Source organism: Carcharodon carcharias, chromosome 13, assembly GCF_017639515.1.
Source record: "Carcharodon carcharias isolate sCarCar2 chromosome 13, sCarCar2.pri, whole genome shotgun sequence".
Taxonomy (NCBI): domain Eukaryota; kingdom Metazoa; phylum Chordata; class Chondrichthyes; order Lamniformes; family Lamnidae; genus Carcharodon; species Carcharodon carcharias.
In genome coordinates this window covers 74,631,629-74,656,500 of record NC_054479.1, presented here as the reverse complement: position 1 = coordinate 74,656,500, position 24,872 = coordinate 74,631,629, and the positions used below count along the sequence as shown (strand labels likewise).

At 46.3% G+C, this 24,872-nt stretch overlaps 1 protein-coding gene across 4 annotated transcripts in view; it reads left to right on the top strand.

Annotated features, from left to right (window-relative positions):
• The window catches only part of LOC121285458 (stromelysin-3-like), a 112,840-nt gene that overhangs the window by 53,025 nt on the left and 34,943 nt on the right, over positions 1-24,872 (top strand). For all 4 annotated transcript variants that reach the window (XM_041201897.1, XM_041201896.1, XM_041201899.1 and 1 more), the window contains exons 3-5: positions 16,936-17,079; positions 21,994-22,127; positions 23,681-23,922. In XM_041201897.1, the coding sequence (XP_041057831.1) occupies positions 16,936-17,079; positions 21,994-22,127; positions 23,681-23,922 (520 nt within the window). The remainder of the gene's footprint in view (positions 1-16,935; positions 17,080-21,993; positions 22,128-23,680; positions 23,923-24,872) is intronic.

The following is a 24,872-nucleotide window of genomic DNA, read 5'->3' as shown; positions in this document are numbered from 1 at the left end:
AACCCACTTCAGAGGTAATCTTTAAACTCTCCTTTAAGAAGTCAGTTGATTTTCCCAGAACCAGCCCAAAGTGCTTCTTAGCTCCTGAGAGTTTCCTTTCCAAGTCTGGTAACTTTTAGCTCCAGAACTGCCTTTTATAGTGAGGATGTTTCCTGGTGATTCTCATCCAGTGCAAGCTAGGTGAACCTTTCAGCCTTGTTTAAAATCCTCACAAGTTTGATCTTTTCATTCCAAGTGCAAACTCCTACCACATTCCTATGTGGTGATCTTTAGACGCTTGCAGCCTCCAGCTGCTCTCTTTCTCCCAGATCCTGTCAGATTACCTCTGTCCATGAGTTTTCAGAGATATCAGAAACCCTTCCCCTCTTAAAGCCCATTTCCATGGCAATGTGAATCACATGGGCATTATATCCAGATAGAAATGCTGATTAGCTATCTCTGAGACCCCAATTCTCTTTTATCTTGGAAGTAAATGGACAGTTTAAAGTATAACCATTTACAACCCATCATTCTCAACACCTTCCTGCGACTTTGGAGCTTAGCAGTCTAATCACTGTGTACATAATTGCTGCTGCTATTGCCTCCAAGTGTGAATACCTTACTTCCAGCAAAGCAAAAAAGGCCTCTCTTTGATCTTTAACAGTCAGCAGGCCTGTCGTTAGGCAGACTTCAGAACAGCTCCCTTCATTTTATCGTAAATGAAGGACATAATCCTATAATTTAACAATCTTATAAAACCTTGTATTTGTAACAATCCTGAAGGAAATTTCATGTCTTGACATCTCTGGTATTGGAGATGGTGATCCTGCAGCTATCTTATGACAGAATTAAATATCATCAACCTACATGTGATAGATCACCCAGTCACAGTCAGATTTCAGCAGCAAGTGAAATATGATCAGCTTGATGAGTTGCACCATTCTTACCTTACCAGTCTGAACCAGATATTTTCTCAGTGTCAAGGCCTTAACATATACAACATGTCACAATAAATCCTCAGGGGAGCATATTCCTTCTGAGGGTCAGTGACTGTGCACTTCAGCTTGGAATTCACCAGCACAGATACTCACACTTTTTAGTAGATCCAATTTGAGAGACACCTAAGTTCTCACCTGGTGACTCACAGTTCAAAAGCAAACAAGAGCAGATAGTGAAGGCTTAGAAAGGAGTGGGAGAGTCTGCACTGAACGGCATAGACCTCTAAAAGGACTACTGTAACTGGAGTTCATCCATGAAAAGGGTAACCACTGAGGGACAGTAGAAAATCTGTGGCATACTGACAGGCCTTCCACATCTACAGTCCAGGATTGCAGGGTAAAATGGAAGAGTCCACTTCAAGCATGGGGTGTTAATGTTACAGAGCATTGTGATGTCTTTTTGCAGAATGACAACTCTATGGAACATCCAATCTCTGCAATGAAAGGAGTCCAATAAAGCCTTGACCACGCTCATGCAGGTTCTGGATGCCAACAAGCCTGGCACCTTAAATAGGAGAGCTGAAGGGTAGTAAGCAGAACTGTACGCAGTGTTCCAGCTGCAGTCTAACTAGTGTTTCAGACAATTCTAACCTGACCTTCCTGCTCTTACCTTTATTGGCCGAGCCATGGAATATAAGTATCCCATATGCCTTCTTAATCACCTTATCATCCTGCTCCCTTTAGGGATCTGTGGACATGCACTGCAAGGTCCCTCTGTTCCTCTACACTTCTCAGTTTCTTACTATTTATTGTTTGCTCTAGTTAAATGTATTACCTCAAAATTTATTTCTGTTTGCCTCTTTTCCCTCCCACCTGATCCATCATTAATATCTTCCTGCAGCCTATAGCTTTCTTCGTCATTTTCAACCACAGGGCCAATTTTAGTATCATCTGCAAATGTCTTAATTACGTCCCCTACGTTTAACTCTAAAACAATGTCCAAAATTTTCTGGCCCCGTTGGTGTCAGGCATCATGGCGGGCAGGGGTACAATATGGCGAGAAAGCCAAAAATCGGTTTCATGCCAGTGTGAAAGTACAGCAGGAACGTCCAATAGTGTCCACCCTGGCAGAACACCAATCCCACTGGAGGCCAGTGGGAAGACGATTTGCATCCCGTTAATGGTATGCAAAGTAAGGCCTGACTGGAATCATCCCCCCTATGCCAGATTTACTGTTACACCGGCAGGTAAACATGCCAGCCTAGAACATGTCTGGACAAGTGTGACGTGCAGGGACTTAACGTTAGGGCCTTGCTCAGATCGCAGACACCCGAGGAGCAGAAGATGCTGGAGCCCCACAACTCATGGATTCTCATGGTCATGGCTCTGCCGCAAAGTGGCTTACGGAAGGTGGGAGGTCTCCATTGATGCTTCTGGGCCATGGGCTGCTACCAGATATTCAGCGAGGTGGGGAGGGAGAGGAAGAGCCAGCTACAAGTGGGAGAGGAAGGTATATCAGAGGTGTGAGGTGTTGTGGGTGGGGAGCAAAGGCGCCAGAGGGGTTGAGGTTTGGAGTGGGAGGGCCAAGCTGTCAGTGAGGTGGGAGGAGGGTGTAATGGAGGAGAATGCGACAAGTGTACAGGTAGAGGTAGGTATAAGGGAAGGAACCCGGAGCGGGGGGCGGGGGGGGTGGGGGGCAGCGGGGGATGGATTCCGGAGCAGGGAAAGAGTCTGGTGGAGGAGGGGATAAGTGGTGGGGGGTGGGGGGGGGTAGTGAATGTTGAGGTGAACATGCATGGGAGGGGGCTGTCTCCTGGAGAGCAAACTGAAAGTGAGCATGGTAGGAGGGAATGGTGAGTATAAGAAGGGGCAAAGAGAGCCTGAAGGGTGAGATGGTGAGGGTGTGATGGTAGTGGTAGAAGGGAAAACGAGGGTGTATGGTGGGGATTTGGAGGCAGACACAGACAAGGTCAGTGAGGTCACTATGGATGGAGGTGGGATTATCAGGAAGGTAGGGAATGTGCATGTTCACCTGGACACCCTGGAAAGAAAAGGGTTCTGGTTGATCGGTGACATTGGGGAGGTAGAAAATTATGCCGGAGAGTCAACAGTGATGGAGGAAAGGACATGGGGGAACTAGGAGAGGGTAAAGGACAGGGCAGTTGAGCAAAAATCTGACGATGGCCATCGTTGAAATCTAAAGTGAGTGGAGCCTCATTGGATGGACCGAGGTGCTTAATGGGAGTGTGATCAATGGGTGGGTTGAGATGCAGGTCAGTTCAGATGGACAACTGAAAGAGAACCCCAGCAGGCAGCATTGGAAATGCTCAGGACAGTGAGATGAATGTGATGGATGAAGGCTCTGCTTGTGTGGGACAATGTTTGCATGAGGCTCGGAAAGGCCCTGACATACATACATACATACATAGATACATAAACACACATACACACACATACACACACACATATACATATACACACATACATACATACAAAAACTTCTTTCTAAAGAATCACTTGTGGTCTGGCTATTTGCAGCTGAACTGCTATTGGAGGGGTGCGGTGGGGTGGAAAATGCTGTGGGAGGACTCGTGAAGCCTGTCAATGAAGCTGAAAGACAACATTACACATTATTCAGTGAAAGTGAATATATTTTCATCTTATAAAGTGACAAAATGTATTCACCTATGCAACCACTTTTCTACTCCTCACACTTCTTCTAGATGCTGCCCTGACATTCGCAGGAGGGGTGGAGACAGCCTGTGCAATGGTTGGCTCTGTTGCCTTTGATGGCTTTGGTGTGCACCTTCTGGAGAGCTAAGGCTTTGAGAGCCCCTGCTTGCTTTGGCTGTCCTCCTGTTGGCCAGCTGCTCCCTCTGTGGTGAGAGTACGAGGTTGAGATCACAGGCAAAGGGGAGTCGGAGGGAACGGACAGCTTCTGAGATTCCTGAGCGGATGACCCAGAGTGTCCGGCTGCCACTCCTCCTTTCTTCGGGTGCCCGAGGGCCATGGCCTGACTCCTTGAAGGGAAGGAGCACCTGAAGGGACATCAACGTGCCCTTTTTCTCACTCGCGTTGCCACTGCAGGAACTCGCCCATGGCTTTGGCGATGGAGAGCAAGTCTGCGCGCATCTCCATGTTCTCCGCACCAGGATCTCCATGGTGTCCACAATCCTTCCCATGGAGACCTCCATATGCACACGTGGGCACCACTTCATCAGAGACCAGGTGGACGCACTCCGCTGACTCACGTACCACTCTGTTGAGGGCTTCCAACAACTCTGCATGATGTTTTCCCACCTTTTGCTGGCTCTCCCTGATGAGTTGGAAGGCCGGATCCAGAAGCTCACCATCTGACTCGGACCTTATAGATGCCTCTTCCCTAGCAGTCCTCCGAGTACCGGGCAGCCTTTTCCTTTTGCGGACATGTGTCTGTGCGGTGACTACCAGATTGTGAACCCAAGCCTGCTCTAGATTTAGGTGCCACCGAGGTGCGTATCTCTGCGTTGGTGGATGCTGTAGGTAAGTGCTGTGACAGGTCTTCCAGGCTGCTTAGTTCTTGCTCTTCAATGGAGGAGGTGTCACTTGGCTAGAGGTGAGGACTTGGATGGAGCTGAGGGACTGACTGGCTGAGGGTCTTGGTTGCTTGGCAGAGCTCCCTGTGAACCAAAGTAGAGATAATTAGTGTATGGCAGCAAATTCAAAAGCAGGAGAGAGAACACTCACATTTCCATTGAGAGAGGGATGATATGGAGCAGGATCCTCATGTGGGCGTTCACGACCGACCTCACCGTCGCCACAGGCATGGATCACGTCCTCACCAGTCAGCATGATGGCATGCTCCTCAAAGTGAGCAAGGAGCCTAATGTGGGCCACTCACCTCCAGCCTGGGACCTCTCCCTGCTGTTGTGAGCCAGCTTCTTCTGCATGAAAACTGATGGCGAGAGTGTGAGCAGCAGGACACCTGGCACTGTGTGGAATGCTTGTGTGGCGAGTGGAGCCAGGGAGCAGATGAGGATGCGAGCTTGAGAGGATATGAGCCTGATGGAGATGTCAGGGTGTGAGAGAGTTACATACATACGAACATATATACATACGAACAAGGAGCAGAAGTAGATATTTGGCCCCTTGAGCCTACTCCGCCATTTAATAAGATCATGGCTAATCTGATAGTAACCTCAAATCTGCATCCCGCCTACACCCAATAATCTATCACTCCCTTGCTTACTCTCTCAGAGAATCATAAGTCTATTCACCTCTGCCTTAAAAATATTCAAAGACGCTGCTTCCACCGCCTTTTCAGGAAGAGTTCCAAAGACTCATGACTCTCTGAGAGAAAAAAATTCACCAAGTCTCCGTCTTAAATGGGTGAACCCTTAATTTTAAACAGTGTCTCTTAGTTGTAGATTTTCCCACAAGAGGAAACAACCCCTCCACATCCACCCTGTCAAGTCCCCTCAGGATCTTTTATGTTTCAATCAAGTCGCCACTTACTCTTCTAAACTCCAGCGGATACAAACCTAACCTGTCTAACCTTTCCTCATAAGACAGCCCACCCATTCCCGGTATTAGTCTGGTAAACTTTCTCTGAACTGCTTCCAACACATTTACATCCTTCCTTAAATAAGGTGACCAATACTGTACACAGTACTCCAGATGTGGTCTCACTAATGCTCTGTATAACTGAAGCATAACCTCCCTACTTTTGTATTCAGTTCCCCTCACAATAAACTATAACACTCTATTAGCTTTCCTAATTACTTGCTGTACCTGCATACAAGCCTTTTGCGATTCATGCACTAAGACACACAGATTCCTCTGAATCTGAGGTCTGCAATCTCACCATTTCAATAGTATGCCTCTCTTTATTCTTCCTGCCAAAATGGAAAATTTCAGATTTTCCCATATTATACTCCATTTGCCAGATCTTTGCCCATTCATTTTAACCTATCTATATCTTTTTGCAGCCTCCTTAAGTTCTCTTCACAAATTACTTTCCTACCCATCTTTGTGTCATCAGCAAATTTGACAACCATCCCATCCATCCCTTCACCCAAGTCATTTATATGAATTCGAAACAGTTGAGGTCCCAGCACTGATCCCTGTGGCACAGCAAGCATTACATCTTGCCTACTCTCTGCTTCATGCTCACCAGCCAATCTTCTATCCATGCCATTATGTTATCCTTTTTACCATGAGCTTTTATTTTCCACAATAACCTTTGATGTAGCACTTCATCAAATGCCTTCTAGAAATCTTAGTACAGTACATCCCCCAGTTCCCCTTTATCCACAGCACATTGCTTCCTCAAAGAACTCCAGTAAGTTGGCTAAGCATGATTCCCCTTTCACAAAGCCATGTTGACTCTGCCTGATTACCTTGAAATTATCCAAGTGCCCTGCTAAAACTTCGTTAATAATAGCTTCTACCATTTTCCCTATGACAGATGTTAGTCTAACTGGCCTATAGTTTCCCACTTTCTGTCTCCCCTGCCGCACCCCCCCCCCACCCCCCCTCCATTTTGAATAATGGAGTTACATTTGCTATCTTCCAATCTAACGGAACCTTTCCAAAATCTAGGGAGTTTCAGAAAATTAAAACCAATGCATCAACTATCACACGAGACACTTCTTTTAAGACCCTAGGATGAAGTCCATCAGGACCCAGGCACTTGTCAGCCCTCAGCTCCAACAATTTACTCAGTGCCACTTCACTGCTGATTGTAATTTTCCTGCGTTCCTCCCTCCCCTCCATTTCCTGAATTATAGCTGCTTCTGTGATATTACTTGTATCCCCTGTAGAGAAGACTGATGCAATTCAGCTGCTATTTCCTTGCTTTTCATTATCAATTCTCCAGACTCACTTTCTAAAGGACCATTGCTCACTTTGTTAACTCGTTTCTTTTTAAAATATTTATAGAATCTCTTACTATCTGTTTTTATATTCCTGGCTAGCTTTCTCTCGTACTCTAATTTTTCCCTCCTTATTAATCTTTTTGTCATCCTTTGCTGTTTTTTATATTCTGTCCAATCTTCTGGCCTTCTACCTATTTTTGCACAATTATATATTTTTTCTTTAAATTTGATACTATCTTTAACCTTTGTAGTTAACCGTGGATGATGTGTCTGTCCCTTGGATTTTTCCTTACTCGTTGGAATGTATTTATTTTGTGTATCTGAAATATCCCCATCAATATTTGCCACTGCATTTCCATTCACCTATTCCTTAACCTAATTTGCCAATTCACTTTAGCTAGCTCTGCTTTCATGCCTTTATAATTGCTCTTATTTAAGTTTAAAACATAGGGCTGAATTTTGCGTTTGTTGAGCAGGCGGGCCCGACCCAATTGGCGGTGGGCGCGGAGCTGATCGCCGCCAGCGAAACAGGCCGCCCCGCCATTTTGCGCGGGCGGGCCAATTAAGGCCTGCTCAGTGCATTTCAGACTCCCATGTTCAGCGGGAAATTCAAATCGGCGACGGGTGTGTTCAGAACACCGGTTCCAATGGGGAACTGGCGGTCTGTATAAAGAACGGCCAGGCAGCCTCCTTTAAGCTGTTTACCATGGCCTTAGTGGTTGAGGAGAAGATGGGTTCTCCCTGCAGCATATGTTGGTATTTGTCGCATTTGAGTAGTCTGGGGGCAACCTGCAGGGGAGGCAACTAGACACAGACAGGGAACTCCAACATATGACTTATTGCTGATGATAAGATGGTGGAGGAGGAGCCTCAAGGTGTCATGGCCAAGAGCCATGTGCTGGCCTCAGCGCCACACCTAGTTGTGCCTCCTTGCCATGGGCACTAAGACCCGTGTGTTATTCAAAGTGATGGACGCCAAATGTGTCCAAGGTGGGAAGGGGGTTGGGAGCAGCTGGACTATCTTCTGGTGACTGATCACCAGTAGTGTAGACAGGAGCCGCTGGAGGCCTCAGATGGGGCACTGTGGTTGGGGTGCGGCGTGCACGTGCAGAGTACATGAGCGATCAGCCCCAATAAATGCTCTTCTCTGTTCTGCAGGCAAAAACAGAGAACAATAGTCGAGAGCATCAGCGGACTGGTGGTGGGCACGCCGTGCTGCAGCACCTCACCACTTATGAGGAGCAGGCCATGGAGCTGGGGAGGAGGCAGGCGGCCAGGTCAGCAGGTGTCGGCGAGGCTGGGGTGCAGCGCCCAGGTATTTGAGGGCCACAGTCCCATCCACTCTGTCTCCCTACCCTCCAAAGCACTACTAATTGCTGCAATCGTTAATGCAGCAACACTGCTCATTCACAGACTGATACAGTCAGATGTGTGGGACATACACAAAGGTCCCTCGGCCCCTTGAGGATGCTTGTCTCTAGCACCTTCCAAAGTCACCTTATCCCATTTGTGACCACTATCCCCATGGCCTAACATGCCATGGCATCGCTGCTGCACATCCAAAGACTTATATCATCTTAGGAGCTGTTATACGTCCACCACCCTTTCAGCCAGTGCGTCCCACATTACTCTGTCCAAAAGGTCCTCAGCACCTTACCTGTCAACCTCATGGCACTCAAATAAACGCCACCACGTTAGTCATCCCTGTGCCAAGGGGAAATGTTGCCTTGCGTCCACCCGTTCTATGCCCCTCATAACGGTATGAAGGTCAATAATGTGACCTGTCAATCTCCTGTGCTCCATGGCAAATGTCGCAAGTGTGTGCAATGTTTCCTCATCACTCCAACTCTCCAGACCAGCATACATCCAGGTCAGGAATCTCTGCACTCTCCCCACTCCAAAACCATCCCTCCCATGAAGCATAGGTCACAAGTGAAGGCAGAAGTGTAGATGTGGCCTCGATAGCGTTTTCTGCGCTTGCAACGTGACCTCCCTTTTCCTACATTCTATTCCTCAGCTAATAAAGGCAAGTTTGGCTTTGACCTTGTTAAACGCCTTATGTTCCTGTTCTGCTACCTTAACGGGTCTGCCCAGCAAGGTCCCTGTAATTGTCGTGACTTCCCATGGTCCTACCATTACTATGTATTCCCGCACCTTGTTTGTATTGCCCAAGTGCTTAACCACACACTTATCCACATAACATTCCATGTGGCATTCCTTAGGCCATCTGACCAGCCTGTCTGTATGCGCGTGTAATTTTTGGGCCTCCTCTTGACTATTTACCACCCCACCAATGTTCATCTCCTTAGGTTCTTGAAGGGTGAGCGCATTGTGAGGCTGGGGGGGAAAGGGATGAAAGGTGTTACTGACTGAACACTAACCGATGCACTGTCCTTGTTGTTAATTTCAGCATCACCACCGCATGGCTCCCACCAACAAGCCCAGAGCTCCCCACCCCTCACACCTGAGGGCCAACACTTGCAACTTGCGTCACATCATTTCAGCGAGCCAGGCACCAGCGCAACAACCACCACATTGTTGGGGATCATGACGTTGGCTAGTATCCCGGGGCACAGTGGAGAGGGCACTTCACAAGCACTGGAGGAGATGGCACGGACAGAGAGTGCCAATGGCGCCAGCAGCCGGAGGACTGCAGGGGACCAGGCACATGCTGAGTCAGGCAGTGATGATGTGCCTCTGGAGATGTCAGCCATGCAGCAGCTGCAGGACAAGTGGCAGGATGCGCGGGAACATCTGGCAGTGTTGCATGGGAGTGGTTCACTTGGTCGCTGTGGTGGAGGAATCCAGGCAGTGTGTCAGTGATGGCATGAACCTCAGGACAGAGCTTCAGGCTTCCTCCATTGAGAGATTGGCAACTCTCATGGAGTGGGGCTTCCAGCAGATTGAGAATCTTCTGACTGGGTTACGCTCTGACCTGCAAGCCCTCACAGCGCTAATGGCCACAGGTGGTCATTGGCAATGTAGGAGATGTTCTGGGCACCAAGTGTCGCAGCTCGGTGCCCATCCATCTGCAGTGAGCAGGGAGGTCCAATGTGACCTCAAGTTGACGCAGCAGCTGCCTGTCGTCGCTGCGAGCTCCTCTCAGGGTGCTCCGGATGAGGGCAGCAGCTCCTCCGTCCCTCTGCCAGTGACCGTTGAGGCTGCAACAACTGGGGAGGTGCCAGTTCTGGAACTGGCCAGTCCCTCTCAGGCGGGGTCAGCACAGGCTCCATGGGCCAGAGGACGGCAGTCAAGGTCATCGAGGCCAACAGGAGAGCCGAGTCAGCAGGCTGTCTCATAAGTCACTCCGAGCGATGGGGTGGCACCCAGATGTAGCACCTGCAAATGTAAGCATAAGGCACGTTAGGCACTCCACGGGTTTGTCTCTGGTGATTTTGTGTTGGCCATAGATTAGGGAATATTTCATTATGTGCATCAGAGTGACGTTTGTTGTTTATTTTGGTGGCAATAAAGTCCACTTTTCTGACCATGGCTGAGGGTGTTTCCTTTGTGCTGCATTTGTATGTTTCACAGACATATCATGAGTATTGACTGGACATTGATGTTTCTGTACTAAGCCTTTTGTTGCAGCTGATGAGGTGGAAGATGTAGCACCTAAGTACCATGTGTGGAAGCGCCAGGCAATGCTTGTCCTGCAGATCCATGTGTGTGGAGCTAGCTGAAGGTTCATTGGATTAAAGTGTCCCAGCTGTCCCTCCCTTCTTGGTGTAGTAGCGGGATTCATCATGTGCAGCCTCATCCAGGGCGTCAAAGTCTTCATCGTCAACTGCATCCCCCCCGCCTTTCCAGTGCAAGATTGTGCAGAGCGCAGTATGCTACCACTATCACAGAGACATGATCTTGGGGGTACTGGAGTGCACCCCCTGAGCGGTCCAGGCAACGGAAGCGCATCTTGAGAAGACCGATGGCTCTCTCCACCACAGCCCTTGTGGTGCCGTGGCTCCTATTGCAGCACTCTTCAGCTTCTGTTCTTGGATGGTGGAGAGGCGACATGAGCCACCTTCTGAGGGTATAGCCCTTGTCACCCACCAGCCGAGCCGGAGCACTGAAGACCCTGGCACCTGGGAATGTCTGAGGATGTAGGCGTTGTGGGAGCTGCCTGGGTACCTTGCACAAACTTGCAGAGTCTGTACGTTCATGGAGTGGAAGCTCATCCTGTTGACGAAGGCACCGGGCTCACCTGCTGGCGCCTTGATGGCCACATGTGTGCGTCTATAGCACCCTGGACACGGGGGAAGCTAGCATTGGCCGCGAAGCCTCTGGCTCGCTGTACCTGACTTGCCTGGTCGTAGTGGAAGTGGATGAAGGCCCGTCTGAACAGAGCATCTGTAACCTGCTTGACACAAGTGTGGATTGGGAGATACTGGAAAGATCACCCACTGAGCCCTGGAAGGAGCCAGATGCATAAAAGTGGAGGGAAACTGTGACCTTCAGAGCCGCTGGCATGGGGTGTCCACCCACACAGGGGAGATCTCAGGGCCAATCATCTGACAGATATAGTTCACTGTCCCCCTTGACAGTCGGAGCCTCCTTCGGCACTGCACCTCAGTCATATTGAGGTAGCTTCTTTGCCGCCTGTATACCCTGGCAGCAGGATATTGGCGTCTTCTGCGGCCTTTCCACCTTGGACAACCTCTTGGCCCTGTGCCCCTTGTGCCTGCGCCTGGCCTCCCAAAGGTGGCTCCCCTGGAGGCTGATTGTCCACTCCTGGCCCCCTCCTTATTCTATCCCTCCCTCCTCAGAGGAGCTGCCTCCAGTGGAGATGTCAGAACCCATACCCAGGCTAAATGGAGGCCTCTGGAAAGCTGCAGGCCCAATAAAGATTACTGTCTGCAGACTGCTGAGCTGAAGCTTCAAAGTACAGAGAAAGCTATTGGAAATCGATCTGAAATGCTAACAATCACACAGGCAAGTTTAAAACACTTTCTGCAATAAATACTTCAGATAAAACATTAACAAACCCTCTGAGCTCTCATATCCCGCCCGTGGATGAGGTTTGTTAAAAAATCAGTTACCCGCCTGCCCGTTAGGCCCATGCGCCGAGGCGAAGATCACACGGGCTCCTCAAAATCGGCGTCAATTGCCGAGTTAAAGGCCTTTAATGGCGGGCGCGTGTCGTGCTTCATAGCACACCTGCCCAGCTAAGTATCGCGATGCCGCGCACTGATGTCGGGGCGCTCCCCGATGTCAGCGCGCACCATTTTAAGCACTGATGTGCGGGCTCCGCTACCCGCATGTCAGCCATAAAATTCTGCCCATAATCTCTCTCTCTTTCCTTCAAACTGAATGTAAAATTCAAGCATATTATGGTCACTGCTTCCTAGAGGTGCCTTCACTATGAGATCATTAATTAACCCTATCTTGTTGCCCAATACCAGGTGTGGTATGGCCTGCTCTCTGGTTGGCTCCAGGACGTACTGTTCTAAGAAACTATCCCAAAAACATTCCGTGAGCTCCTCCATCTTAGCTACCTTTGCCCATCTGCCTTTTCCAGTCTATATGTAGATTAAAATCTCATTATTATCACCGTGTCTTTCCGACAAGCTCCCATTATGCTCCATTATAGCATGAGGTTACTGTTAGGGGGCCTGTACATGACTCCCACAAGTGACTTCTTGTCTTTATCATTTCTCATCTCTACCCAAACCGTTTCCACATCCTGGTTTCCTGAACTTGGGTCATCCCTCTCTATTGTGCTAATATGAAGGTATCAAAAAGACAAAACTGAAGGCTCTCTATCTGAATGCACGTAGCATTCATAACAAAGTAAATGAACTGATGGCTCACATTGAAGTAAATAGATATGATCTGATAGCAATTAAGGAGACATAGCTGCAGGATGACGATGATTGGATCCTTAATATTGAAGGGTACATGACATTCAAGAAGAATAGGAAGTTAGGTAAAGGTGGAGAGACAGCACTGATAATCAAAGAGGACACTGGTGCAATCGTTAGAGATTACCTTGGTTCAGGAGATCAGGATGTAGGATTGGTTTGGTTGGAGATGAGGATTAGAAGGGGAAAAAAGTCATTAATGGGAGTGGTCTACAGGTCCCATAACAGTAGCCACAGTGTAGGACAAAGTATTCAAGAGAAAATGTTGTGTCCTTGTGATAAAGGGACGGCAATAATCATGGGTGATTTTAACGTACACACAAACTGAAAAATCAGATTGGCAGTAGTAGCCTGTGTGAGGAGTTCTTAGAATGCTTTCAAGATAGTTTCTCAGAGCAGCATGTTCTGGAACCAACCAGAGAGCAGGTTATAATAGATTTGGTATTGTGTAATATGACAGGATTAATTAATGACCTCGAGTAAAGGCACCCCTCGGTAGCAGTGACCTCAATAAGATTGAATTTTACATCCAGTTTGAAAGGGAGAGGACTGGGCCTAAGGCTAGTAACTTAAATGAGGACAATTTTGTGGGGATGAAAACTGAGCTAACTGAAGTGATCTGGGAAACTAGACTAGAGGATAGCTCGATAGCAGTGGCAGACATTTAATGGGATATTTCAGCGTATTCAGAATAAGTACATTCCCACTATAAAGAAAAAATCTAAGAGAAGAACCCACCATCCGTGGTTAGTTAGAGATGTTATGGAAAGGATTAAGACATACATCTCCACAAAGATGAGTGGCAGGACAGATAACTGAACAGAATATAGAGAATGGCAGAGAATGACTGAAAGGTTCATCAGGAGAAAGAAATTAAAGTATGAGAGGAAGCTAGCCGGAAATGTAAAATTTTCGACAGGTACTTAAAAAGGAAAAGAGTAAGTACAGTGAGTATTGGTCCTCTAGAGAATGACAGTGGGGAGTTAATAGTAGATAATAAGGAAATGGCAGAAGAAATGAACAAATATTTTGCTTTTGTGTTCACTATAGCGGATACAAAAAACATTCCAGTAATAGATACAAATCAGGAGGTGAATGGGAGAAAGGAACTTGGTGGAATTGAAATCATTAGGGCAATGGTACTGAGCAAATTGATGGAGCTGCGGGCTGGCAAGTCTCCGGGTCCCGATGGACTACACCCTAGGGTCTTTAAAGAGGTGGCTAATGAGGTAGTCGATGCGCTGGTGTTAATTTTCCAAAATTCGCTAGATTTTGGGAAGGTTCCATCAGATTGGAAAGTAGCAAATATAACCCTTCTATTCAAGAAGGGAAGGAGGCAGAAAACAGGAAACTATAGGCCAGTTAGCTTGACGCCTGTCATGGGGAAGTTATTAGAATCAATCATATAGGAGGTTATAGCTGGGCACATAGAAGAGCTCAAGGCATTTAGGAAGAGTAGGCATAGTTTTGTGAAAGGAAAATCATGTTTAACCAATTTATTGGAGTCTTTTGAAGGAGTAACATGCGCAGTGGATAAAGGGGAGCCTGTAGACATACTGTATTTGGATTTCCAGAAGACATTCGATAAGGTGCCACTTCAAAGATTATTATGGAAAATTAAAGCACATGGTGTAGTGGGTAACATATTAGCATGGATAGAAGGTTGACAGCCTGGAAGCAGAGAGTGTGCATAAATGGGTCTTTTTCTGATTGGCAGGATGTGATGAGTTGCGTTCCACAGGTGTCTATACTGGGGCCTCAACTTTTTACGATTTACATCAATGACTTAGATGAGGGGAGTGAAGACGTGGTAGCTAAAGTTGCAGGTGACACAAAGATAGATAGGGAAGTGTTGTGAAGAGGACATGAGGAGGTTGCAGATGGATATAGATAGGTTGAGTGAGCGGATCTGGCAGATGGAGTTTAATGTGGGAAAATGTGGAGTTGTTCACTTTGGCAGGAAGAACAAAAAAGCAAAGTATTACTTAAATGGATAACGGCTGCATAATTCTGATGTGCAGAGAGATCTAGGTGTTCTAGTACATGAGTCACAAAAAGTTAGTATGCAGGTATAGCAAGCAATTAAGGCTAATGGAATGCTATCCTTTATTACGAGAGGGATTGAACATAAAACTAAGGATATTATGCTTCAGTTATACAGGGCATTGGTGAGACTGCACCTCGAATACTCTGTGCAGTTTTGGTCTCCTTATTTAAGGAAGGATGTAAATGCATTGGGGGTGGTTCAAAGGAGGTTTATTAGATTGATACTTGGAATGAGTGGGTTGTCTTATGAGGAAAGGTTGGACAGTTTGGGCTTGTTTCCACTAGAGTTTAGAAGAGCGCAGGGTAATTTGATTGAAGTATACAAGACCTTGAATGGCCTTGACAAGGTGAAAGTCTAAAGGGTGTTTCCTCTTGTAGGTGAGTCCAGAACTAGGGGGCACTGTTTTAAAATTAGGGGCCGCCCTTTTAGGACAGAGATGAGGAGAAATTTTTTCTCTGAGGGTTGTGCGACTTTGGAATTCTCTACCTCAGAAGGCGGTGGAGGCGGGGTCATTGAATATTTTTAAGGCAGAGGTAGATAGATTCTTGTTAGGCAAGGGAATCAAAGGTTATTGGGGTTAGATGGGAATGTGGAAACCGAAACACAAGCAGATCAACCATGATCTTATTGAATGGTGGAGCAGGCTCGAGGGGCTGAATGGTCTACTCCTGTTCCTATTTCGTATGTTCGCTTCATCTCTGGAGCTCAGCTCTTTTGTCCAAGTTTGGACCAAGGTGTAGTTGGGTCAGGAGCTGAACAGCAGAACCCAAACTGAGCATCAGTGAGCAGGTTACTGCTGTGTCAGTGCTGCTTGATAGCACTGTCAATGACCCCTTCCATCACTTTGCTGAAGACTGAGAGTAGATTGATGGGGCAGTAATTGGCTGGGTTAGATTTGTCTTGCTTTTTGTGACAACCTGGGCAATTTTCCACATTACTGGATAGATGCCAGTGTTGTAGCAGTAGTGTACCTTTTGAGGAGCATTGATCTGCAACAGGCCATGACTAATATCGAGTTGCAGTAGGTAAAAGGCATTGGGCCAGGGCTGTCTGAGGGAGGGAGGGAGGAAAGCTGTCCGTCTGTTAGTGTGGGTTTATCTCAGGATTCGTTGGCTTCTAGAAGAGATTTTGCTGGAGGCAATGGTTTTTGTTCAAAACAGTACTAACTATTTACAAAGGTTAAGTAAATTCAAGACCTAGCTGGAGCTACTCTGTAAAATGCTTCTCAGTCACCATCTCTCAGTGAGTGACATCACTGTGACATAGCTCCTTACGCGCATGCTCAGTAGCTATCATTAGAGTTAACCTTTTATTCTCCATCTCCCTCAAGTTCACTCTTCTCACAATCTCTGGAGGATGTATGTGTTCCCTTAGCATCTACTTGGAAGGCAAAAACTCCTTGGTGGAGTCGGATACAACTTTTCACAACAGCTGGCTCCTGGCCTGTGACTCTTATGACGATCTGAATGTAAAGTTACTGAAGACCAATCAAGGAATAACTGATTGAAGAGAGAACCCTCTAGGATTCGAACAAGCACAGCCCCTTGAAAAGAAAACGGATTGAAATTCTCCCCCTCAGCTTCTTCTGCATTGCACACTGGCTTGACAAGGTGAAGCACTTTGGGCTCCTATGAAGAATTTTGCAGCTGTATCATTCACTGCTGCTGTGATGATAGGAGAAGCATTCAATACCTGAGTGAGGAATGAATCTGGTAGACAAAAGAACAAAGAACATTCTGGAGATGAGGAAAGGAAAACTTTTCGAGCTTGCTACAGCGTGAGGCTGCTTCATTGCAGACATTGAGTTCTCAACTGTGAACACTGAGTACTTATTGCTGTATTTGCCTGACAATTGCCATTCTGTTCATGCCTTAGATTCAATGGCAAGTTTCGGGAAATTCAGGAAATCTGTGGATCAGTGTTCTCTGTAGTCTCTGTTTGCTGTTTTGAGCGGCATGTTAATGATTATATAGTATATAAATTACTAACCGTCCTCTCCTGTAAGGGTTATGCATAATCAGCTGAATGGGTCTGAGTTAAAGTGGGCTGCCAGAGATACTATTTTGGTGAACTTAATTCCCCCCCAACCCTTAACTGACGTAAATGCACAATTGTTCTGGGTTAAAATTCCATCAAATGGACCTGGGAGGCTTGTGAATGTTCACCGGTCATGTGGAGATAAATAAAGCAGCAAGATTACCACATGTCTGACTGAACCTCTCGTGCGAAAAATAATCTCTTTTTTCTTCTTCTTCTAGAATTGTGCGATTTCCTTGGCAAATGAGCCAAGAGAAAGTAAGACACACTATTGCTGAAGCAGTGAGAGTGTGGAGTGACGTGACTTCCTTAACATTTACAGAGGTGCAGGACACCAGAGCAGATATTATCATTGAGTTTACACGGTAAGTGTTACTGGGGTGGGGAGAGATAGCCCTCTGATCAACAGCCCTCATCATAATCTGGATGCATTAGCACAGAGCCAACATTCCTCCTCAATCAATGATCGCTCTTAACCTGGACTCAGAACCAATGTAAGATGAGAGGCTGTCGTCCCAAACTTTCATTCAGCAACTGAGCAATGCTAGGAGGCAGCAATCCAACTGGGATAAAGCAGAGGGGAAATCCAGGCATTGGTGTGTGGATTCACACTTGCAATGTGCATTTAAAGGAGGAAGCACACTCCACCCAATGTTACCTGGAAATTATATTGGGATCTTATAACTCCTGTCGAACCCTCACTCACACATTTTAATAACATTCCCTCTTGTTTCCTCACGATTGCTGACTGCCATTAAGGTCCACCATGACCCTATGATTTCACATCCCTTCACTATACATTGGAATTTTCAGTGCTTTCAATAGTATAAAATATTCCCCAGAGGAAACGTCCCACTGAGTGAACAATTCCTCACCAAGCTATGCTTGCAGCAAACATGGGATTAAGACTTCCCCAAAGATAACACTAGCACAGGTTAATTCAGCTAAATGGCCTATGTTGTATTTTCTGTATAAATTGATGTTAGCAGCACAATCAAAAAGTATGTGCTAATTGCCAAAGGTTCCATACAGAGCTTAGAATGGGACCTTGCAGAGAGATTGCATCTCCCAATTTAGGATTATGCCAGGTGGGTCCCACAAGAAAGTGCAATAGAGTGAGGAGCAGACTCCCCTTCCCCTGATACCAGTACGTTTTGTCCTCATTAGCTCATCTAATGGCATCCTGTCATGCAGCAGGCTCCTGTGATCTACTGGAGGTTGAGCTACGTAGTATCACCATCTGTGGGGACATCTGCTTCAGCACAATGCCTAACCCTTCCCCCTCAAAGAGACTCCCCACATCTCCACTCAGCTGTTAGGACCCAGAGGAGGACATTCAGCCTTGCTTTACTGTTCGGTTACATGGCTGATATGTACCTCTGCTCCATTTACCCACCCACTTTAGGTCCATCTCCCTTACTCTTAGTGAAATCTACCAGTGTCAATCCTGAGAATTCCAAATTACTCCCAGCATCCACAGCCTTTCGGAGAGAGAATTCCAAAATTCCACTACCCTTTGTGTGAAACATGTACCCTAACATCAGCAATGAAAACTCTTGTACTCATTTTAAGGTTATGTCCTCATGTTTTGGACTCTCTGACCAGAGGAAATAGGGTCGCTACAGAGAAACCACAACTTTTTTTTTAACGCACATGAAGCACCTTTGAAATAGTAAAAGATAACCAGCTGTTTCACAGGAGTGTTATCGAACAATATTTGATACCAAGTCACATTAGGCAGGGTAGGTCATGCTGAAGAATCTGATTCAATTTTTTGAAGAGGTGACAGGGATGTTATGTATACGGATGTTAGTTATGTGGACTTCCAGAAGGCATTTGATAAATTTCTTCATTAAAGTTGAAAGCTCCTGAATTGAAGGCAAATTATTAACCTGGTCAGGAAATTGGCTGAGCTGCAGGAAACCAAGAGTAGGGATAATGGCCAAGTACTCTAACTGGAGAGAGAGTTTAAAAAAGCAAGATTTTGGGATAGAGAGATTATGTTGAATCCTCATCGCCAGTTTTTTGGATCCTATGAATCCTTATAACACGCTTGTTGTGAGTGGTGGCCGAGTAGGTACTATTGATCAGCAGAGAATCCTTAGGTGGAAGCTCTTGGTTTATTTACAAGGGTACTCAGCAGCAACCAAACATGTGCTTGCACTTCAAACTCTATCTCCATACGACTGACTACTAACTTCTGAGGTAGCCCACGCTACTCTACTATTGGATACTAAGATCTTGTGATCTTCCTTTATAACATTCTTCTTAAAAGTATATTACACATCAGATGAGACCATAATTACTACATCCCTCCCCCTTTATTCAGAAATACATTTATATTTACAATTATAATTTTCTCAAAATAGCGAAATATTTACACTGATAAGTAATTTACAAATTCAGTCTTTCTGGGGCTTTCTTTGTGTGCAGAACGTCTCAGCTCTACAACTTCAGGTGTCTTGTCAGGAACCTCCTTTTCCAGAGTTGCCTGAGCATCAGGTGCTTTGGTGGGCTCCTGCAGATCTGTATCCTCCACTCTTACCGGAACAGATATGTCTGTACTGGGTTGAGTTCTCTCAATAGGAAACGCTGACCAAGTCGTGAACACTGGTGGAATCATTTCTTGGTGCATTGTTTCTCTCTCCCTTAGATGATCCACATGTCTCCGTATAACTCGGCCTTCCACCTCCATGTGGTAAGATAGAAATCCAGTCATTGCACTTATTTCACCCGGTAACCACTTTGGTCCTTCTCCAAAGTTCGTCATGGAGGTGGTAAAGTTCCTCTCACTACTATGTCAGTCATGTCTAGTTTTCTGACTTCCTGACTCCTTTCCATCCCCCCCCCAACTAAATTTGGCATAATTAAGATCAGTCTCATCCTGAGACAGCGTTTCATCAATAATCCCTCAGGTGTGACACCTGTTGTTGTCTGAGGGGTGGTCCTATAATGAAAAAGAAAGCATACTAGCTTGGCTGCTAAGGAATCTCCAGTTAACTTCTTCATGCCTGCCTTGAATGTTTGAACTGCCCTTTCAGCCAGTCCATTTGAGGAAGGGTGGGCAAAAATTTGGCAGATGGTGTATAATGTGGGAAATGTGCATTTGTCTACTTTGGCAGGAAGAATAGAAAAACAGTATATTATTTAAATAGAGAGAGATTACAGAACTCTGAGGTATAGAGAGATTTGACTATCCTGGTATATGAATCACAAAAAGTTAGTATCCAAGAACGTGAAGTAATTAGGAAGGCAAATGGAATGTTGTTGTTTATTGCAAAAGGAATTGAATATAAATACGTTCTTAAATACACTCAATGACCTGGCCTCCTCAGCCTTCTGTGGCAATGAATTCCATAGATTGATCACTCTCTGGTAAAAGAAGCTTCTCCTCATCTCTGTTCTAAAAGGTCTTCCCTTTACTTTGAGGCTGTGCCCTCGGGTCCTAGTCTCTCCTACTAATGGAAACATCTTCCCCATGTCCACTCTATCCAGGCCTTTCAGTATTCTGTAAGTTTAATTCAGATTCCCCCCCCGCACCCCCCCATCCTTCTAAACTCCATCGGGTATAGACCCAGAGTCCTCAAACGTTCCTCATATGTTAAGCCTTTCATTCCTGGGATCGTTCTTGTGAACCTCCTCTGGACCCTCTCCAGGGCCAGCACATCCTTCCTGAGATACGGGGCCCAAAATTGCTCACAGTATTCTAAATGTGGTCTGACCAGAGCCTTATAAAGCCTCAGCAGCACATCTCTGCTTTTATTTTCTAGTCCTCTCGAAATAAATGCCAACATTGCATTTGCCTTCCTAACTACCGACTCAACCTGCAAGTTAACCTTAAGAGAATCCTGGACCAGGACTCCCAAGTCCTTTTGCACTCCAGATTTCTGAATTCTCTTCCCATTTAGAAAATAGTCTATGCCTCTATTCTTTCTACCAAAGTGCGTGACCTCACATTTCCCCAGGTTGTATTCCATCTGCCACTTCTTTGCCCATTCTCCTAACCTGTCTAAATCCTTCTGCAGCCTCCCTGCCTCCTCAATATTACCTGTCCCTCCACCTATCTTTGTATCATCTGCAAACTTAACCAGAATGCCCTTCATCTAGATCATTAATGTATAAAGTGAAAAGTTGTGGTCCCTACAATGACCCTTGCGGAACTCCACTAGTCACCGTACTGTGTCCAGTTTTAGTCTCCTACCTGAAGAGAGGACATAATTACATTGGAAGCAATTCAGAGAAGGTTCACTTGACTGATATCAGGGATGAAGAGCTTATTTAATGAGGACAGGTTAAACAGGTTTGGTATCCATTGGAGTTTAGAAAAATGAGAGGTGATCTTATTTGAAACATATAAGATCCTGAGGGGACTTGACCAGGTGAATGCTGAGAGGATGTTTCCGCTTGTGGGAGAGACTAGAACTAGGAGCAACAGTTTAGAAATAAGGAATCTGTCATTTTGGACTGAGATGAGAAGAATTTTTTCTCTCAATGGGTTGTTAATCTGTGGAATTCTCTTCCCCAGAGAGCAGTGGAGGCTGGGTCATTGAATATTTTTAAGGCTGAGCTAGATAAATTCTCAAATAACAGAAAATGCTAGAAAAACTTAGCAAGTCTAGCTGCAACTGTAAAAAGAGAAACACAGTTAACGTTTCAAGTCCAATATGACTCTTCGGAACTGAAGAGAGGCAGAAATGTGATGGGTTTTACGTTGTTGAAAAAGGGGGCATTCAGGAGGAGCAAAAGGGAAGGTCAGGGATTGAATAGAGGACGGGGTGATTAAATGACAAAGATAACATGGAACAAAAACAAAAAGAAGTGGTAATGGTAGTTGTAAAAGTGGGCATAGTATCATTAGCAGCCACTATCACCCTGATGGCACTGTTGAGCATAAGAGCTGCCAGCCTCTGATTGGCCAGCAGCTCAGAGTGGGCAGGACTTCTGCACAGGGTCCTTGAACCCAGGGGAAGGCCCACCGCTGATCTGCCAAGTGCCTGAGTGGCACAAGATGCTTCAGGCCTTCCCTGAAAGAGGCAACATGGTGGTTTCACCAGCTCTGTAGCTGGTGGTCAAGATCTCCGTCACCTCCACAAGATTCGGCAGAGCTGTCCTTGGTGGGGTGTCCCAGTGTTAAAACTGAACTGTAAAGAGATTGTTGTGTTTTCATGGTTACAATTGAACTGGGACGGCTTTCCTTGGTGTACTTTGTTTCCTGTTGAAAAGCAATTTGCCAGCATCTGAATCGAATAATGCCAGGTTGTTCCCTTTTCACCTTGCAGGTATTGGCATGGAGATAATTTACCATTTGATGGCCCTGGAGGGGTGTTGGCACATGCTTTTTACCCTCAAACCCCTCAGGCTGGAAATATTCACTTTGACTATGACGAACTGTGGACCACTGACAGCAATAAGGGTAAGTCAGCTCACAACTGGAATCAGGCATCATGATAGTCATCCTGACCTCCTCTGAGAGTGGGGGAGGGCAATAAATCTATCCTGGCCTGGCAATAAATGTTAGCATTGCCAGCAATGTTCACATTCCATTAATAATTTTAAATAAAAGTCCAACTGCCAAGAGAGTTGGAAGCACCAACAAGCCATCTTCTCCCATTGTTTGTCATGTGGCTCCCTACCCATCTTGACCAAGTACTGCCAGGGAATTGAAACCAATATGAGGAGTGAAATTTTGAAGCTAGGGTTCCAGATTGGGATATTACTGGCAGCAGGGACAAGTCAGAGAACCAGGACCCTGCTTGGATATCCCACCAGGCAAGAGTCTGCACTGAAGTGCAGCTTCACCACGCGTGCCCTAATAGAAACAAGCCCATGAGTTATCACTTGCTGCAACTGTTGGTCACTGACAGAGCCTGCAGGGAAATCTTTACCAGAATCTGTAAAATGGAGCTGGGTTTTTGTCTGCCTTACTGGGTGGGCTTGAAGGCTGGGGAGCATGTAAAAATCCAGCGGGTGGTCTACCTGCTGCCTACCCATCCAGGCAAGTGGGCCACTTGAGTCCTTAAGTGGACAATTAATTCCCACCCAAGGGCCTCATTATGGCTCTGTTAGGATTAAACTGGCAGCAGAAGAGGTCCATGCCAAACACCCGGGGGGAGGTCCCTCCTTAATAGGCTGAGTCCCCAAGGTGTAAATGCCCCTACCCTCAGGTTCCCCTCCCACTCTGCCTTTCCCCTCTACCCTGTCACTGTGGCACGCCAGCTTGGCACCCAGGAAGACTCTTTATTCACCTGCTGAGATGGATACAGCAGAGCTCACCACACCTTGGCCTGGCTGCTGTGCCAGCAGTGGCCTCCGCTCCCTGTGGGACTGGCAGCCCTGGAGGCCTGCCAAGCTCTAATTGGCCAGTAGTTCTATGAGGCTGGACTTCCTATTCCTGAGGGACAGAAGTCTCATTTCATCTTTCTTAATTGGCAACCAGGCAAATAATGAGAGCAGGGCAGCTGTCATTCTGTTGGGCTGTGGCCTGATTTTTTTTACCTGCAGGAGGGAGCAGGGACTGTAGAGTGAGTGTGGTTGTTCGTATGAAATAGGGTGTGGGCGTGTGGATGTGTGCGCATGTGCGTGAGTATATGCGCAAAGGTGAGTGTGTGCTTGGGTGTGTATGCGTGTGTGTGTTTCTGCGCACATGTGGGTATGTGCGTGGGTATGTGTGCGCGCGCGTGGGTGTGTGTGCATGCATGGGTGTGTCAGAAAGTGTGCATGTGTGATGTGTGAAGGTGTGGCTTTTTTGGTTGAATAACCCACTGACATTCACTTGCAGCCTCAAGCATGAAAAGTGATATTTGGATATCGGGTATCGGAGAGGGAAAGTTGAGTATTGTGGTATATTGAGTATCAGAAGGTTCCTTGGACCTTCAGGAAAGTCAGCGATAAAGATTGCTGTAAAAGTTCCTGTGTTGTGTTGGACATCTGTCCATGGTGACTTTCTGGCCTCTATTCTGTGGACAGGTACTGACCTTCTTCAAGTAGCAGCTCATGAGTTTGGCCACGCCCTTGGACTGCAGCACTCGAGAGTCCCAAAATCTTTGATGTCACCTTATTACACTTCCCACTACCCACTGGGCCTGGCTGAGGATGACAAGCAAGGAATACAGTATTTATATGGCACCTCTCGTGACAGTGGAGTTGAACACTTTGACCGGGACATGGAAACCAATGAACTGCCCAGGGTTGATCGTCATGGAAACAAGGTACAGTGATGGAAACTTTACAGACAGAGAACCATAGGAACAGAAGGAAATCATTCAACCCTTTTTCAGCATGGTCCACCATTCAGTTAGGTCATGGCTGATCTATACCTCAGCTCCATTTGCCCTCCTTTTCTCTGTAACCTTTGAAATCCTTAACCAACAAAAATTTATTGATAAAAGCAAAATACTGAGGATGCTGGAAATCTGAAACAAAAATAGCTGGAAAAACTCAGCAGGTCTGACCGCATCTGCGGAGAGGAATACAGTTAGCGTTTCGAGTCCATATGACTCTTCATCAGAACTAAGGAAATATAGAAATGAGGTGAAATATAAGCTGGTTGAGGGGGCTGGGACAGGTAGAGTTGGATTGAGGGCCAGTGATAGTTGGAGGCAAAGAAGAGATTGCCAAAGATGTCAAAGACAAAAGGACAAGGGTGTTGACGGTGGTGATATTAGCTAACGAATGTGCTAATGGTGACATTAAGGGTAGAAAGCAGGACAAGCAAGTGACAGAAAGCCCTAGTGGGGGTGGGCTTGGGGGAAGGGATCAAAATAGGCTAAAAGGTGGAGATAAAACAATGGATGGAAATAAACTTAAAAATAATGGAAATAAGTGGGAAAAGAAAATATATTTTAAAAATTTTTAATTATTGGAAAAAGGGGGATCGGAAACGGGGTGGGGATGTAGGAGAGAATTAATGATCTGAAGTTGTTGAACTCATTGTTAAGTCCGGAAGGCTGTAAAGTGCCTAGTCGGAAGATAAGGTGTTATTCCTCCAGCTTGCGTTGAGCTTCACTGGAACATTGCAGCAGGCCAAGGATGGACATGTGGGCATGAGGGCAGGGTGGTGTGTTGAAATGGCAAGCGACAGGGAGGCTTGGGTTATGCTTGCGGACAGTCTGAAGGTGTTCCGCAAAGTGGTCACCGAGTCTCCGTTTGGTCTCTCCAA